At 34.0% G+C, this 15,712-nt stretch overlaps 1 protein-coding gene across 1 annotated transcript in view; it reads right to left on the bottom strand.

Annotated features, from left to right (window-relative positions):
• Window positions 1-15,712, bottom strand: part of MPP6 (membrane protein, palmitoylated 6 (MAGUK p55 subfamily member 6)) — a 107,723-nt gene that overhangs the window by 14,377 nt on the left and 77,634 nt on the right. The window contains exons 6-9 of the mRNA XM_012640684.1: window positions 9,017-9,148; window positions 6,966-7,065; window positions 6,570-6,638; window positions 4,326-4,487 (exon numbers count right to left, since the gene is read on the bottom strand). Of these exons, the coding sequence (XP_012496138.1) occupies window positions 4,326-4,487; window positions 6,570-6,638; window positions 6,966-7,065; window positions 9,017-9,148 (463 nt within the window). The remainder of the gene's footprint in view (window positions 1-4,325; window positions 4,488-6,569; window positions 6,639-6,965; window positions 7,066-9,016; window positions 9,149-15,712) is intronic.

Raw genomic sequence — 15,712 nt, 5'->3', positions numbered from 1 at the left:
GAAAATCTGAGCAGACTTGTAACAAGAGACCAAATTAGTAATCAAAACTTCCATAAAGAAAATGTACAAATCCTTACAAAATACTAGCAAATTACATCTAGAAGCATATAAAAAGGATTATATATCATGACCAAATGGAATTTGCCACAGGAATACAAAGTTGGTTCATTACATAAAAATCAATGTAATATATCAATATCAATAGAATAAAAAACAAAAATCACATGACCATCTCAATAGATAAAGAAAAACCATTTGACAAAACTCAGTATCCTTTCTTGATAAAAAGTCAATAAAGAAGGAATAGAAGGGAACTTCTCCAACTGAAAAGGCATCTAGGAAAAACCCACAGCTAACATCATACTGAATGATGAAAGATTAAATGCTTTCTCCTTAAGATGATGAACAAGACAAGGATGTCCACTTTGCCACTTCTATTCCACATTGTACTGCATGTTCTAGTCGGGGCAATTAGACAAGAAAAAGATATAAACAGCACTCAGATCGGAAAGGATCTCTATTTGCAGACGACATGATTTTGTATATAGAAGATCCTGAAGAATTGACACACACAAAAATCGTTAGGACTAATGAGGTCTGCAAGATTAAAAGACAAAGCTATAACAACATACGAAAATCAGTTGTATTTTTATACACTAGGAAGGAACAACACAAAAAGGAAATCAAGAAAATGATACTTTTGCTATATTTTGCTAAAATATTTGGGAATAAATCTGACAAAAGAGGCATAAGATTTGTGCACTGAAAACTATAAATATCATTAAAATAAAGACATAAATAAGTGGAAAAACATCATGCACATCAACTGGAAGACTTAATATTGTTAAGATGCAATACTCCCCAAGTTGATCTATAGATTCAATACAATGGCTCTCAAAATTCCAGATGCCTTTTCTGCAGAAATGGAAAGCTTCTTTTATAATTTATACAGAAATGCCAGGGGCCCAGAAGAGCCAAAACAATCTTGAAAAAGAACAAATTTAGGTGATTCATAATTCCTAATTTTGAAACTTATTACAAATATACAGTAATCAAGGCAATGAGGGACTGACATAAGGATAAACATATAGGTTAATACAACAGAATTGGGAATCCATAAATAAATCTTCACATTGACAGTCAATCAATTTTCAAGAATGGTGGCAAGACAATTCACTAGAGGAAAGAAAGTCTTTTTAACAAATTGTGCTGAGAAAACTGGATATCTGCAAGCAAAAGAATGAAGTTGGAACCCCTTCCTCACAGTCTACACAAAATTAATGCAAAATTGATCAATAATCTAAATGTAAGAGCTAGTACTATAAAACTTAGAGGAAAATACAGAAGTAAAATTTTGTGGCCTTGGGTTAGGCAAATACTTGATATATCATATCTGACATATCAAAAGCATGAGCAATAAAAAAAGATAATAATATTAGACTTCATCAAAATGAAAAACTTGTATATAAAAGGATACCATCAAAAACGGTGGTGAAAAGTCACCAAAGAATGAGAGAAAATATTTGCAAATCATAAATCTAATAAGGAATTTATACCCAGAATATAACATGAACTCCTCTTACAACTCAAGAAAAAAGACAAATAACCTAGTTAGAAAATGGGCAATTGATCTGAATAGATATTTCTCCAAAGAAAATATATAAATGGCCAATATGTACATGAAATGTTGCTCAACACTATCAGTTGTTAGGGAAATGCAAATCAGAATCACAAGAAAACACAACTTTATATTCACTAGGATTACTATAATCAAAAAGCTGGATGACAGACATTCATAAGGATGTAGAGAAATTGGAAAGATCACACCCTACTTGGATTGTAAAAGGGTGCACATAGCTAATGTGGAAAGCAGTGTGGTAGTTCCTCAAAAGGTTAAACATAGTCACCATATGACTCACAAGTGCCATCCCTAGTTATATGCCCAAGAGAAATATTAATAAAGATACTTGTTAAAAGCAGCATTATTCATGATAGCTAAAAAACAGAACAATCCAAATGTCCATCAATTGATGAATAGATAAATAAAATGTAGTACAGCCATAAAATAGAGTATCATTTAGCAATGAAAAGAAACTAAGTACTGATACATGCTACAATATGATGAGACTTGAAGCCATCACTTTAAGAAGCCAGTCACAGATTACCACATATTGTATAACTGCATTATAGGAAGTATCTGGAATAAGCAAATCTACTGTAATAGAAAGGTTAGCGATTGCTAGTGGTTATAGGGGGAGATGGGCTTGGTGGGAAATCAATAGAGGATTTCTTTTTGGGGTGATAAAGATGTTGTAACATCTTTTGAATTTTACAATCCAGAATTTCTATTCTCAGTTAAGCAATCAATCAAACATAGGGCAGAAAATATACATCTCAAATACAAATAGGCAGAAATTGCACTCCATACACCATTTCTTGTGAAATTACAAGAGGATGTGCCCCAGAAAAACAAGGTGATAAACCAAGAAAGAAAAAGAATGGGATCTAGGAACAACAGCTTCAACCCAGGATAACAACAAACTACTAACACTGGAACTACCCCAGTGTTAATAGCTGGGCAGCCATAATAGAGAACATGTAGACTTCATCGAAGCAGGAAGACTGACGGTTCTGGGACAGAGGGCTCCAAGAAAAAAACATGACTTACTAGATGAATGAGTCTTTGGTTTAAAAAACAATAACAACAAAACTATATGTACATAACACATGAGATTGGGTAAAAAGTGGAAGGAAAAAAGAACTCTAGCCATTGGTAGTTGGGGGAGGAGGGAGGGTGTTCAAGAAAGTAAAACTGAGTTAACTGAAAATGGTGCTATCTTTGTGTTGGAAGGACAGTAAGAAAGTCAACAGATAAGGCCTAAATTGGATAAAGCAGGATACAGCAGAATAAAGACATTATTAAGAAATATGGAACACTACCAAAAGAAATAGCAAAAACAATGAAAAGCAACTGTTTCTGGTAAGTGAGCCAGAGGTAGAGTAGGAGAGAAGGCGTCATTTTTTCCCATTATAATGGCTTTAAGAACTACTTGCTTAAAATACTGTGCACATATTAATTTGATAAAAATGAAAAATAAACTTTTATTTCACAATTGCAGCTTTAAAATACTTTGATTACCGTGAAGGTTTTATTCTGTTAACCACTTGACTAAGATTTGTCTGAATTTAGTGATTTACAGTGCCTACAATGGAATCCAAAACCTTACCCTGTAGTGATTATAAGTAGCAATGACTAGGTTACACCCCCAACCCCTAAGAATTTCAGCAATAAGAGTACTCGCTGAGAATTAGTCTCAAAACATACTCGATAAAACTAGAGAAACTCTAAAATTCATTTAAGAGATGGGGTGGCCTGAGACTAAGGTTTGACTCAAAACAGTTTAAAGGCATTAATATATGTTAAGGAATACTGCATAATAAGGGGGCTTGGTTAGAGATAGAAGCACAGAAAGGAGAGATATAAAGGCAACATTAACTTGTCTCCTGCTTTGTTCAGGGAGACAGCATGTGAATTCCCACAATTAAAGGCTCATGTATCTCTAAAACAAAGACAGATATATATTAGTTATTACAATAAGTCAGTGATATCCAATTCCTTGATCTAATTCCATTCTCATCAAGCATACTTCTGACATTATTTGACTTTCCTTGTAAATATGCAAATAGAGAAAGAATGCAAAGATCACAAAATGAGTGTTTGGTTCACTTAATGGTCATACTGATGAGAAGTATTAGTTTATTTTATACATCAATCTTTGTGACCTTAATTAATGCTACCTGCAGTGGAAGACTAATTCTTGATATGCTATCAAAAATCAGGCTGGCTGGGCATGGTGGCTCAAGCCTATAATCCCAGCACTTTGGGAGGCCGAGGCAGAAGGATCACTTGAGGCCAGGAGTTGGTGACCAGCCTGAACACACAGGGAGACCTCCATCTCTACAAAAATAGAAAAATTAGCCTGGAAGGGTGGCACATGCCTATAGTCTCAGTTACTCAGGAGGCTGAGGCAGGAGGATCATCACTTAGAGCCCATGGGTTTGAGGTTGTGGTGAGTTATGATGATACCACTGCACTCACTCTAGCCTGAGCAACAGAACAAGACTCAGTCTCAAAAATCTGGCTTATGACCTTGCAGGACTGAGAGCTACAAGCCAGATCACACAAATTCACTTGTTCATTTTCACTGGCATAATCAAAACTTATTTGGGAATAACAATAATTAATAACAATGACTCTCCTCCTCCTCCATATGCCAATACTTTTCCCTGCCAATTAAATAGCAAAGAAAACACAGAAAACTTACATGGCACTGTAGTTCCAAATCTGGTGGGATTCAATACTATGAACCTGTTTTTCAAGCTTCTTCGGCCCACACCTTGAGCTCCTATCAGTACTAATGTTTTTCTTTGGAATGGAGGCATTTTGGCTACCTCCTCATATATCTGGATCTCATGACGATCAAATTCTAAATGTGAAAGGAAATGGGAAAACATGTATTCAGTCATCTCTTACATACATGAAAAAAACTCTGCTATTCTGTCTAGTAATGGCTTAGTTGTCTTGACAGTTAAATGTCACTCAATTGTACCCATTTAACACAGATTTGTTGTTACAAATTTGGTGAAGTACAATAAATTATTTTGTATCCAGATTTAAACATCTCCTTCCATTCATTTGCCCTTAAGAAATTTTGTCTAACCAAGCTAAAATAATTCTTTTGCTTTATCCTTATCAGAGAGGTTCACTGAAATCTCATTATGAATTTGTCAGTAGAAATAATTCCTTTAATATAAATAATAAAACTACAGATCATTTCACATATTAATAAAAAGTATGTATCAAATATGGAGGACAGGAGTACAACTTGTATGGCCATTTAAGTAAGTTCCATAGAATGAGTATGCCTGTCCAATGATATAAACGGAAAAATATTGTGTGGCAAATCTGCAATTATCAGTTTGATTAATAAAATACTCACATTTAAATATTAAGATTCTGAAATTTATGTATAAAATAAAATTTTGGATCCAAACTTTTCAGTAGAGACAAATCCCAAAATTATAATCTTAGTCAATGGGAAAACTACAAATTTTCTATTTTGTAAAAAAGCCTTGAGGGCACATATTTAATGAATAATAAAGCCAAAGTAGATTTGAAATATTATATTACCTATTACAATTGCTATAACTCTCAATCTGTAGTAATAACATTTCTTTCTTAGGTTGTTATCTTAACAGCAATTCTTCCTTTGCACAATTTCCTCATGGTAGATTAAACCAGTATTAAAAGAGAAAAAGCCTATTTCTCTCTTCTGTATTATTTCCTTTATAGTGTGCTATTTAGTTTATTAGCAGTATAGAGGTAGCTCTGAAGTCAAGAAAGTATTTTAAAAACTTCTAATTCATCTAATTAAGCCTCCAGAACCTTCTGATTCAAAGAGCTGCATTTCACTCCTATCATTCTCTATAGAGAGTGGGAAGAATACAGTAGTTTCCATTCCTTTCCTCCCCTTCCTCCTTTTTATTTATTTATTTTTACAGGGAAGGGGTACCCAATCCAGGCCTGAGGTTTTATTTTAAAATTTTTTAAAAAACTTTTTCAGCTTTATTGAGGTATAAATGACAAATAGGGATTATGTATATTTAAGGTTTTCAGTTTGATGTTTTGATATATGTATACACTGTGAATGATCACAATCAAGCTAATTAACATATCCATCACCTCACATAATTATCATTTCTTTCTTTTTAGAAATACTTCTAAAAAAATTTTTTTTTCTTTTTCTGAAAAAGAGGGCAGTGGCTCACTTTCAACCTCAAACTTCTGGGCTCGAGCAATCCTCTTGCCTCAGCCTGCGGAGTAGCTGGGACTACAGGCGCACGTGCCACCACATCTGGCTAAGTTTTTCTATTTTTAGTAGAGACAAGGGTCTTGCTGTTGCTCAGGCTGGTCTCCAACTCCTGAGCTGAAGCGATCTTCCTGCCTCTGTCTCCCAGAGTGGTAGGATTACAGGCGAGAGCCACTGCACCCAGCCAAAAATAAAAATACTTGTCTTTCTTTAAGATTAAAAGATTTAAGAAAGAATCCTACTATTAAATAGATCAGACTAAGATGTGTTTGGTCCAGTGTTATTTTTCCAGTATCACAGACAATGTTATGGCAGAATACAGTTGCCATCAATCATAACTTTTAATATCTTCAGAGAGGCCCTCGCCCTTTTAGAAATGGCACATAAATTACTATTTCAAAATTCTCTGAATGGTTTTAATGATAACAATGCTCCTTAATTAATATAAACGTAAATCCTAATCAATTTATTGTGTTGTACACTATATTCACAAAATAAAGCACACTGGTAGTATATATTAATGTGAAGATTTAAATGATTTCTTTATATTATATTGTACCACATGTTCACATGCAAGCCCTTTGCAACTAGTTACTGATCTGAATTATGTTCATTTTAAATTACACATTTAGAGTTTATATCACACTAATAATATGAAGCTACTTCACTTGGACTTCTCAAAAAGTATTTAAAACCTACCTGCATTTCTGGTTGTGAGATACATCATCTTTTTCTTTTTTTTGCTACTTATAGTTCCACAAAAAGGTCCTAAAGATATGACAAGACAAATATAAACAATATGCAGAATATGAAAGAATTGCCCTGTGGTATTCTACAGGGGTGAGACAATTATATTCCCAATGTTGCATCCTAGGAAGCAAAAGAGGGTGGGGGGAGTTAAGCCACGGAATTTTGAAACTCTACCAGCAGGTGGCAGAAAGGGATCAAAAAGATTATTTTTGAGAGAGAAAATAAAGTAGACGGGAGGGATTAACTCTAGATATGTATTTTAAATAATTTGTTTATTCAGACAAGAGAGGCAAAGATAGGTGGCCACAAAGGACTGCTTGTTACTTATTGTGTCGAGCTCATCACCTGAATTGTCCCAGTCTCTTCTAACAAATGCCTTTCTCTTCTCTTCCAGGAACTGGCTTGGAATGAGACCAGCGCTTCCTCCCTCTTTCACATGGCTAGCCTAGAATCAAATTAATGAATTGTATATCTCAGTGACGAAAATTTGAGACCATATTGTAATAAGTAGGACAAGCAGTGGTCAGTAAAAAAAAATGTCACATTTGCTCTTAAAAACAACCTTGAGATTTAAATCCATGGCATTGTCAGTTAAGATATTTAAACACTTCAGCATTGAGGAATCAATTGCCGTCTACGGTTCTTCATCTCTGTCATCTGGTAGTGAAATTTGGGAACCAATATACAAAGGTGTACAGGTACTTTAAATTACTAAAATTTTTTATTTATAATATTAATTTAGTCAAAAACGGGAAAGAAATACTGTTCTAGTATTTATTTAACACAGTAAGATGTGTTTACAGGCCATTTAATCTAGCACCTTTTAGTACATTTTCTATCACCCTTAATCCTACACCATGTTGGTATTTCCTAAGGCCAAATCAATGAAACGGAAACAATATTGGAAATATAGAGTGTAGATTTTAATTCATGCTACCAGGAATCTAAATATCCTGAGAGGTTGTAAATTTAAAATGGGCAAAACTTCACCAAATGTAAAAAAAAAAAAAAAAAAAAAGTTTAAAAAACTAACTTTTAAAATAAAATTCAAAGAGAAATATTTTAAAACAGTGTTTGGAAAACTAGCTGCTAGTGGCTTGTCTCACAAAGTTAGTGTCTTTATCCTTACAACTAGCACAGAAAATCTGGTACCATTTTTAGAATTAAAATCCTGAAAATGGAATTAAAGTAAAGGACTATCAAAATGCAGGAAGAGACTGAGATAATGGTAACAGGATTAGAAGAAAAAAATAAGAAATGAAAAAGAGAAAAAAGAGGGAAAATTAGAAAAATTCAACAAAGGAAGCAGCCACAGAAAAGATTTTAAAGAAAAGGATTCTAAAAAAATTCAGTGGAAACCTCTTAAAACTCATAGATTCTGTTTAATTTACCCATTTCTTAGTTGTCTCACCACATAGTGCACTTAAACGTAATAATGTCTTAATTTAAGGACACATTATAGTAAGATTATTCTCATTCTGTGATTCATTTTCCCTTAGAAGTCAATATAATTTATTAGAGCTAATATAGGTTACCAATATCTCTATTAATTTTAGAATTTGGTGCTAAGCCCTGGGTCCTTTCCTCTTATTCCTTGTTTTTTAACGAGACTCTCATTTGCTCCGATAGTTTAGGGGTTTCAGACTTTCTGACTTGTCCATTTTTCAGTTCTGAATACCATGGTCATTAGCTGATACAAACAATTACAAAAACAGACTTATTATTGCTGCTAGACATTTCTGAAAGCTGTATTAGGAGGAAGGAAAAATAATACCATCACATAGATCTTCCGGAAAATGGTGGGAGGGAAAAATACAGTAATAACACACATCTCTTTCCACATACACAGACTTTAATCCAAAACCAAACAAAACTGATAGAGCAAACCTTCATTTCTCAACAATTGAGAAGTGGTAAGCAAATAGATTTGAGACCTTAAGAAATCATGCTTTACTAGCCATGATCATACACGAGAGGGAGAGGGGGACAAGAGAAATACTATTATAACCACAATAAAAGACCTCTAGCTAAAAGAAACAAAAACGAACATTGAAAAGGGATGACACCAAGTGAGTTCTTCTTGTCCAGTGGGATATTTTAACACAATCATCCATGTGAAAGAACCAATTGGTCTAATCCTTAAACCAATGGGACTGTACCATAGGCTTGGTAATTCTGCACTTACTAACAGTTACTTATGAATTTCCTCTCAATTTGGTCTTATGTCCACAAATTAGTAGCCATAAAGCAGGAGCTGTTGATATGGGGAAAATCATTGGAGCAAATGCTAATACTAACACGAATGCTAATATTCTTCCTGAATACTCAGATATTGGCCAGATCTAAGATTAAAAGTAGAAAAGTTAAGTTGAGAAAATTTTGAAAGGCTTACTAACCTGCCACCAATTTGGATCTTCTCTGTTTACAATCTGAAGAATTTCTCCTTTGGAAAACTTCAATCCCGCTTCTTTACAGGGTATCAGGTTATCGTTATACGGATTATAATCAAAGTGACACTTCACAAATACCTAAAACACACAGCACAATTAAATATACTATAGATATATCATTTGCCACTGGATTTTTATAATCCTTTTCAAAACCTCTGTGATATAACTAACTGACAATGTATTTAGTACTTCAGATAAGGAACTTGTCTCTCAAATAAAAATCAAGTTATTCAAATATTAATAATCAGAAAAATAATAAACATTAATATTATACTAAAATTTAATTTATATTTTAACATCTCATCTTAAACCTACTAAAGAGTTTGATAATCATTCTCTTCCACCATTCTTCCTCTTTAATCTTTTCACTTGATTTTCCAACCAACACAGCATAATTCTTAATGCAAAAAAATGCTATACTCCAATTAACATCCTGATCATATGCAGCTGATTTAAGGCATATATTTCAGATATATTAGAATTGACTTTGTGAAAGTGCCCTGAGACCAAAATTAAACAATAAAAAGTTCATGTTGAAGTCAGAGATGAATGAAATATATTTGGTAGCTTTAGAAAAAATTAAAACCCAACTTGCATCCCTGGTAATAATGTTTTTTTTTTTTTTTTTAAGATAGAGTCTCACTGTGTTGCCCTGGCTAGAGTGAGTGCCGTGGCGTCAGCCTAGCTCACAGCAACCTCAAACTCCTGGGCTCAAGCGATCCTACTGCCTCAGCCTCCCGAGTAGCTGGGACTACAGGAATGTGCCACCACGCCCGGCTAATTTTTCTATATATTTTTAGTTGTCCAGATAATTTCTATTTTTTTCTTTCAGTAGAGACGGGGTCTCGCTCTTGCTCAGGCTGGTCTCGAACTCCTGAGCTCAAACAATCTGCCTGCCTCGGCCTCCCAGAGTGCTAGGATTACAGGCGTGAGCCACCGCGGCCGGCCTAATGTTTTTAATTATACAGATTTACACTGGCCAGAACTAATGTGGACAATACTTTTTCAGAATTATCTTGCTCTGATTTATGTGCTCACCTTAAATTTAAATGATCAGCATCAATAAGACAAATACTGAAAAAGCCTTGAAATTATTTTCTAATTTAAATTCACTTACACTACACATTTCTTTTAAATTTGCTTTACTAATAAAAGTATGTCAGTTACCAACGTTAGTTATTATCTCCAATATTTGGAATATTTTGCATATTTGCTTTAATTTGAACTCTAATTGTTAACCATTTTTAGTATTTGCTGGCAAGTTCAGATCAACTGCTTTCTTAAAACAGACTTGTTTTATACATATTTATAGAAGTTCAAATTTTATCTTCTAAAAAATTGCCTTAGCATGAATCAGCATGCACACTTTAATAAGAAAGCACATAATTAGTCAAAACTACAATGTCATTTCTCTATTTATCAGACTACTATAACCAAACACAATATTCAAATAACACAAAGTAGATACATTGTTATTAGTGCGCTAAAAAGTAATGCAATTGATGCATACTAAAATAATTTTAAAACAACTAAATTTGGGAACATATGATAAAATCTTAGTTATTTATGATGAGATGATTTTAATAGAAAGCATTCAGAACATTTTAATAACTTTGGAAAAGCTAAATATTAATGCTTAAAAAAAAAATCACTAAGCCAATAATTTTTTTCCTGATAAACAATTTTAGAACTATCTAAAAAGCAAGCACACAAACAATATTAAGGTTGCTAAAATGTGCTAATTGGCTACCTTCACAATGACATGCAGCTCAATGTTTTGGCAATGGAAAAAACTCAAAATAATTAAGTTCAATCAAGGTAAACTTAGTTGGCTGATGAGGCAGAAAAACGGAGTACCAGCGAAATGTTCTGGAATAATGTCATACCTGACGGACGTGTGCTGGATGCTTCTCCATATTGATGCAACTCTAAAAATATATTTTTAATTGCATAAATAAAGCCAGGCCTTTAAGTTATAATAAATTAACAAAATATAAACAAACTACTGGCCCATTTTCTTACTTCACTCATTCGGTAAAGCAACTACCTCCCTAACACAGGATATAATAACTATAAATTACAAATGATAAAAACAAAAAGTTAAGAGGTATTTGAGATGAGGCTGAGGAAAAGGACTGGTAGGCCCAGTTATAAAAATACCTACACACTCTTTACTTTTCAAGAAAGGTGCATTGAATGAAGACTAGTAAGAGCATCCTGTCATCTAACCACAAATGTGTTTATCATTTCTACATGTGGGACAGAATATATTTTGTAACCATAAAGCTCAGACTTTATAAGACAGTCCAAATTTCAAATATTTGTTCCCCCACACCCATCAAATTATTCTGCAAATGCCATTATTTGTGGAATGCAAACGACCTCTTTCAAAGGTAAAAGATTTCTAGAAGAAATAATTCTTATATTTTCATTTGCCAAACTAATTTTGGAACATTACTCTTATGCTCAAAAACTCAGATTAACCTGATTTTACTTCGAACTTTGAAAATTTGTCTGAAAAATCAATTAATCCAACCTTTGATCTGAACATTTTGTAATGATCTTAAAACCATTAAAGATTTGACTAGATTTAGTATAATTATATTTTATTAGATGTATTTTAAAGTGTTTCACTAATAGGCTATGAATATTAACTGTTCATTCACTATTAAGTTACTAAACACCACTACTAAAATATTTCCATTTAATATTCTTTCTAAAAGAAAGAACTGAACGACTAACAATTTACAGTAGGCAGAACAGAGAAAAGGAAATGCAAATGGCTTTTAAACATAGAAGATGTTCAACCTCATTCAGAGTAGAAATACAAACTAAAACTAAGTTATGATAATATTTTCTTCCTATCAGGTTAGCAAAAATATTTGATAAGATTCTCTAAATAGGACTATGGGGTAACAGGCATTTCCCTAATAGGCCTTTGGAAGAATGATTTAACCCCTTGGGAGGACAATTTGGCAATAGCTTTCTGGGAATGTATTCAACAGCTATATTACTCAAATACATTTAAAATGACTTACGCACAGACTATTAACTACTGAATTATTCCTAATAGTAAAAGATTGGAAGCCACCTAATTTTTTAACAGCAGGGAACTGGTTAAACAACTCATGGTACATCTATGTAATCCAGCACTGTCTAGCATTAAAAAAAGGGTGTGCGTGTGTGTGCATGTGTGTGAGAAGAGTCAGCCTTACCAATAAGTAAACATCCTCAAGATACACGGTTAAGTAAAAAAACAGGGGTCAAATTAGTACATACACTATGGAATCTTTTCATGAAAAAAAGGTGGAAGGGGAAATAAGAATATGTAATTTTTATTTACTTGCATATGAATGAAGAAACCCTGAAAAGATAAATAGCATGGTTTCTTATGGGAAAGGGAGTGAGAACTAAGTTGGTAGTGGAAAGGATTCAGAGGGAGACTTCAAATGACTACATATTCATATTTTTTTGATTTTTGAACCATGGCAATGATTCACCTATTTAAAAATTAAAATTTTAAGGTAATAAAAGATAAAATGACTCCCTTTTGACTTAGAAGAAGTAACAAGGACCTTCCAACCTGAAAACTAAAAAACTGGACAAAATATATGAAACAAAGCCTTTCAAGATGTCAGCAATCAGGCATGAAGACAGTGATCCCTAAAAGATGGAAACAAACAAGAGGAGCTGCACAACTGCCCCAGCTAACTGCACCGAGAAAGCTTCCAAGTGCAATCCAGGAAGGAATCTAGGTGGAGCCTGGTGGTTCCCAAGTTGAGCAGATGAGCTGGGACACTAGAGAGATCAGAGTGGCTAAACTGCACGGAACAGAGTGTCAGTGAGAAAAGACTGCACAGAGACAGGGTCCGAGAACTGGGGGGGATTCATTCTGGTCTTCAGCTGAGTACTAATGAGTGTACTTGTATGAGGAAGCTACCAGAGCCCTCCCTCTTTGCAGCTCTTTCTTCACTGATGGTAAAGAATCATTTGAAAGCATCATAGGGAACAATATCAGGGAGTTGTATGGGTCAAGAACAGTTTCTGTTCTCACCAGGCTGAGTGGAAAAACTCTCATAATTCATGAGACATTGGGTAGAGTACTTAGAAGGGTTACACCCTAGACTAGCTTGCTCTGATTGCACATAACAAAACTTAAAAAGCAAGATCTAAAAGAACCAAACTACTCCCAAATAATTTAACTGTATTCTAGAACAGAGCTTAAAAATATTTCTAATACAAAAATATCCAGCACTCAACAAGGTAAAATTCATATACCTGGCAGCCAATCAAAAATGGCCAGGCATGCAAAGAAGAAAATATAACCTATAACGAGGAGAAAAATCAAGTAAGAATAACCCAGAAATGACAAATATGACAGAATGAGTAGATAAGACATTATGATAATTATTTTAACTTTACATATTGTATTTATATGTTCAAGAAACTAGAAGGACTGTGCATGTTAAGTAGACACATGGTAGAAAAAAAATAACTGATTTGAACTTCTAAAAATGAAAACCAAAATGTCTGAGATAAAAAACATATAAGATATGATTAACAGATTAGACTTTGCAGATGATTAGTAAACTGGAAGAAATAGCAATAGAAACTATCCAATATGAAAAACATGGAAGAAAAAGACTGAAATAAATGAACTCATCGGTGAGCTATGGGACAGCTTCCAGGGGCCTAATACACATGTAATTGAAGTTACCAAAGGATAAAATAAATAGAGGGATAGAAAAAAATATTTGAAGAAACTGCCATCCAAATTTTTCCAAATTTGATGAGAGAAATTGTTTTTTCAATAAACCGAGATGAAAAAATTTATGTATGTAAAAACTAAACTTCAATCCTTTTCTCACATCCTATATAAAAATTAATATATAGTAAATGGATCATAGACCCAGATATAAAGCATAGAACTATAAAACTTATACAAGAAAACACGGGGCCGGGCACAGTGGCTCACACCTGTAATCCTAGCATTCTGGGAGGCCGAGGCGGGTGGATCGCTCAAGGTCAGGAGTTCGAGATCAGCCTGAGCAAGAGCGAGACCCCGTCTCTACTAAAAACAGAAAGAAATTATCTGGACAACTAAAAATATATATATAGAAAAAATTAGCCGGGCATGGTGGCGCATGTCTGTAGTCCCAGCTACTCGGGAGGCTGAGGCAGCAGGATTGCTTGAGCCCAGGAGTGTGAGGTTGCTGTGAGCTAGGCTGACGCCACGGCACTCACTCTAGCCAGGGCAACAGAGTGAGACTCTGTCTCAAAAAAAAAAGAGAAAACACACGGGAAAATCTTTATTACCTTGGGTTCTACAACAATTGCTTGCACAAAACAACAAAAGCATGATTCATAAAAGAACACAATTGATAAATTGGATTTTATCAAAATTAAGAATTTCCGCTCTTTGAATGACACTGTTAAGAGGATGAAAAGACAAGACAAAGACCAAAGAGTCTGGGCAAATCCCAATTCTGAGGAAGTACTCGTATCCAGAATACATAAAAAATGCCCAAAACTAAATAAGAAAACAAACAACTCAATAGAAAATGCACAAAAAGATTTGAAGACACTTCATCAAAGTGGACATGAGTATGGTAAATAAGTACATGAAATGATGTTCAATATTAGTCTTTTTTAGGAAAATGCAAATTAAAATCACAATGAGATACCACTATACACCTATTAGAATGACTACAATGAAAAAGACTGACCACGTTGGCAAAGATGTGGAGTAAATGAAACTTTCATACAATGCTGGTGGGAATGTAAGTCAGTACAATCATTTTGGAAGACAATTTGGTCATTTCTTCAGAAGTTGAGCATATACCTACCATATGATCCAATCCCTCAACTCCTAGGTATTTACCCAAGAGGCTTATATGTAAATGTCCACAGCAGCTTTGTTTATAACAGCCCCAAACTGGTAACAACAAAAAATATTCATCTGCCAGTTAATGGATAAACAAACCGTGGTACAGCCATGCAATGGAATACTATTTGTCAATAAAAAGGAATTAACTATCAATATACACAAAACAACACAGATGAATCCCAAATAATTATGCCAAATGAAAGAAGGCAGACAAAAAAAAAAGTCCAAAAGAGTACATTTATGATTCTATTTACATAAAAATATGGAAAATGCAAACTAATCTAGAGTGGCAGAAAGCAGAGCAGTAGTTGCCTGGGGAGGCAGGCAAAGGGAGCAGGAGGGAAGGATTACAACTGGACACAAGGGCACTTCTTGGGGTGACAGATATGCTCATTATCTCAACTGTACTGGTGATTTCATGTGTGTATGTCCACATTTATCAAATTGTACACTTTAAATATGCTGTTTATATATGCTTTAAAAATATCTCAAAGATATTTTTTAAAAGAAAAATAGTAAAAGTATTGAGAAAATAAATATTGCACAGAAATATGCTGTGCTTATGCAAATGACAATAATTAGTGGGAGAAAAGAAATAAAATGGATGAAATGGATGGAGAAACAGCTCCACCATGACCCTGATGTTAAATCAGAAGGTGGCTAGTCATTTGCTTGGCAATGTGTTGGCTAAACATGGTGCAAATGTTGCTTACAGAACCTAGGTCTTAAGCCAGGACCAACTGAATCTGCATATC

Source organism: Propithecus coquereli, unplaced genomic scaffold, assembly GCF_000956105.1.
Source record: "Propithecus coquereli isolate 6110/MARCELLA unplaced genomic scaffold, Pcoq_1.0 Scaffold156, whole genome shotgun sequence".
NCBI lineage: Eukaryota > Metazoa > Chordata > Mammalia > Primates > Indriidae > Propithecus > Propithecus coquereli.
This window is presented reverse-complemented; position numbering and strand designations above follow the sequence as displayed.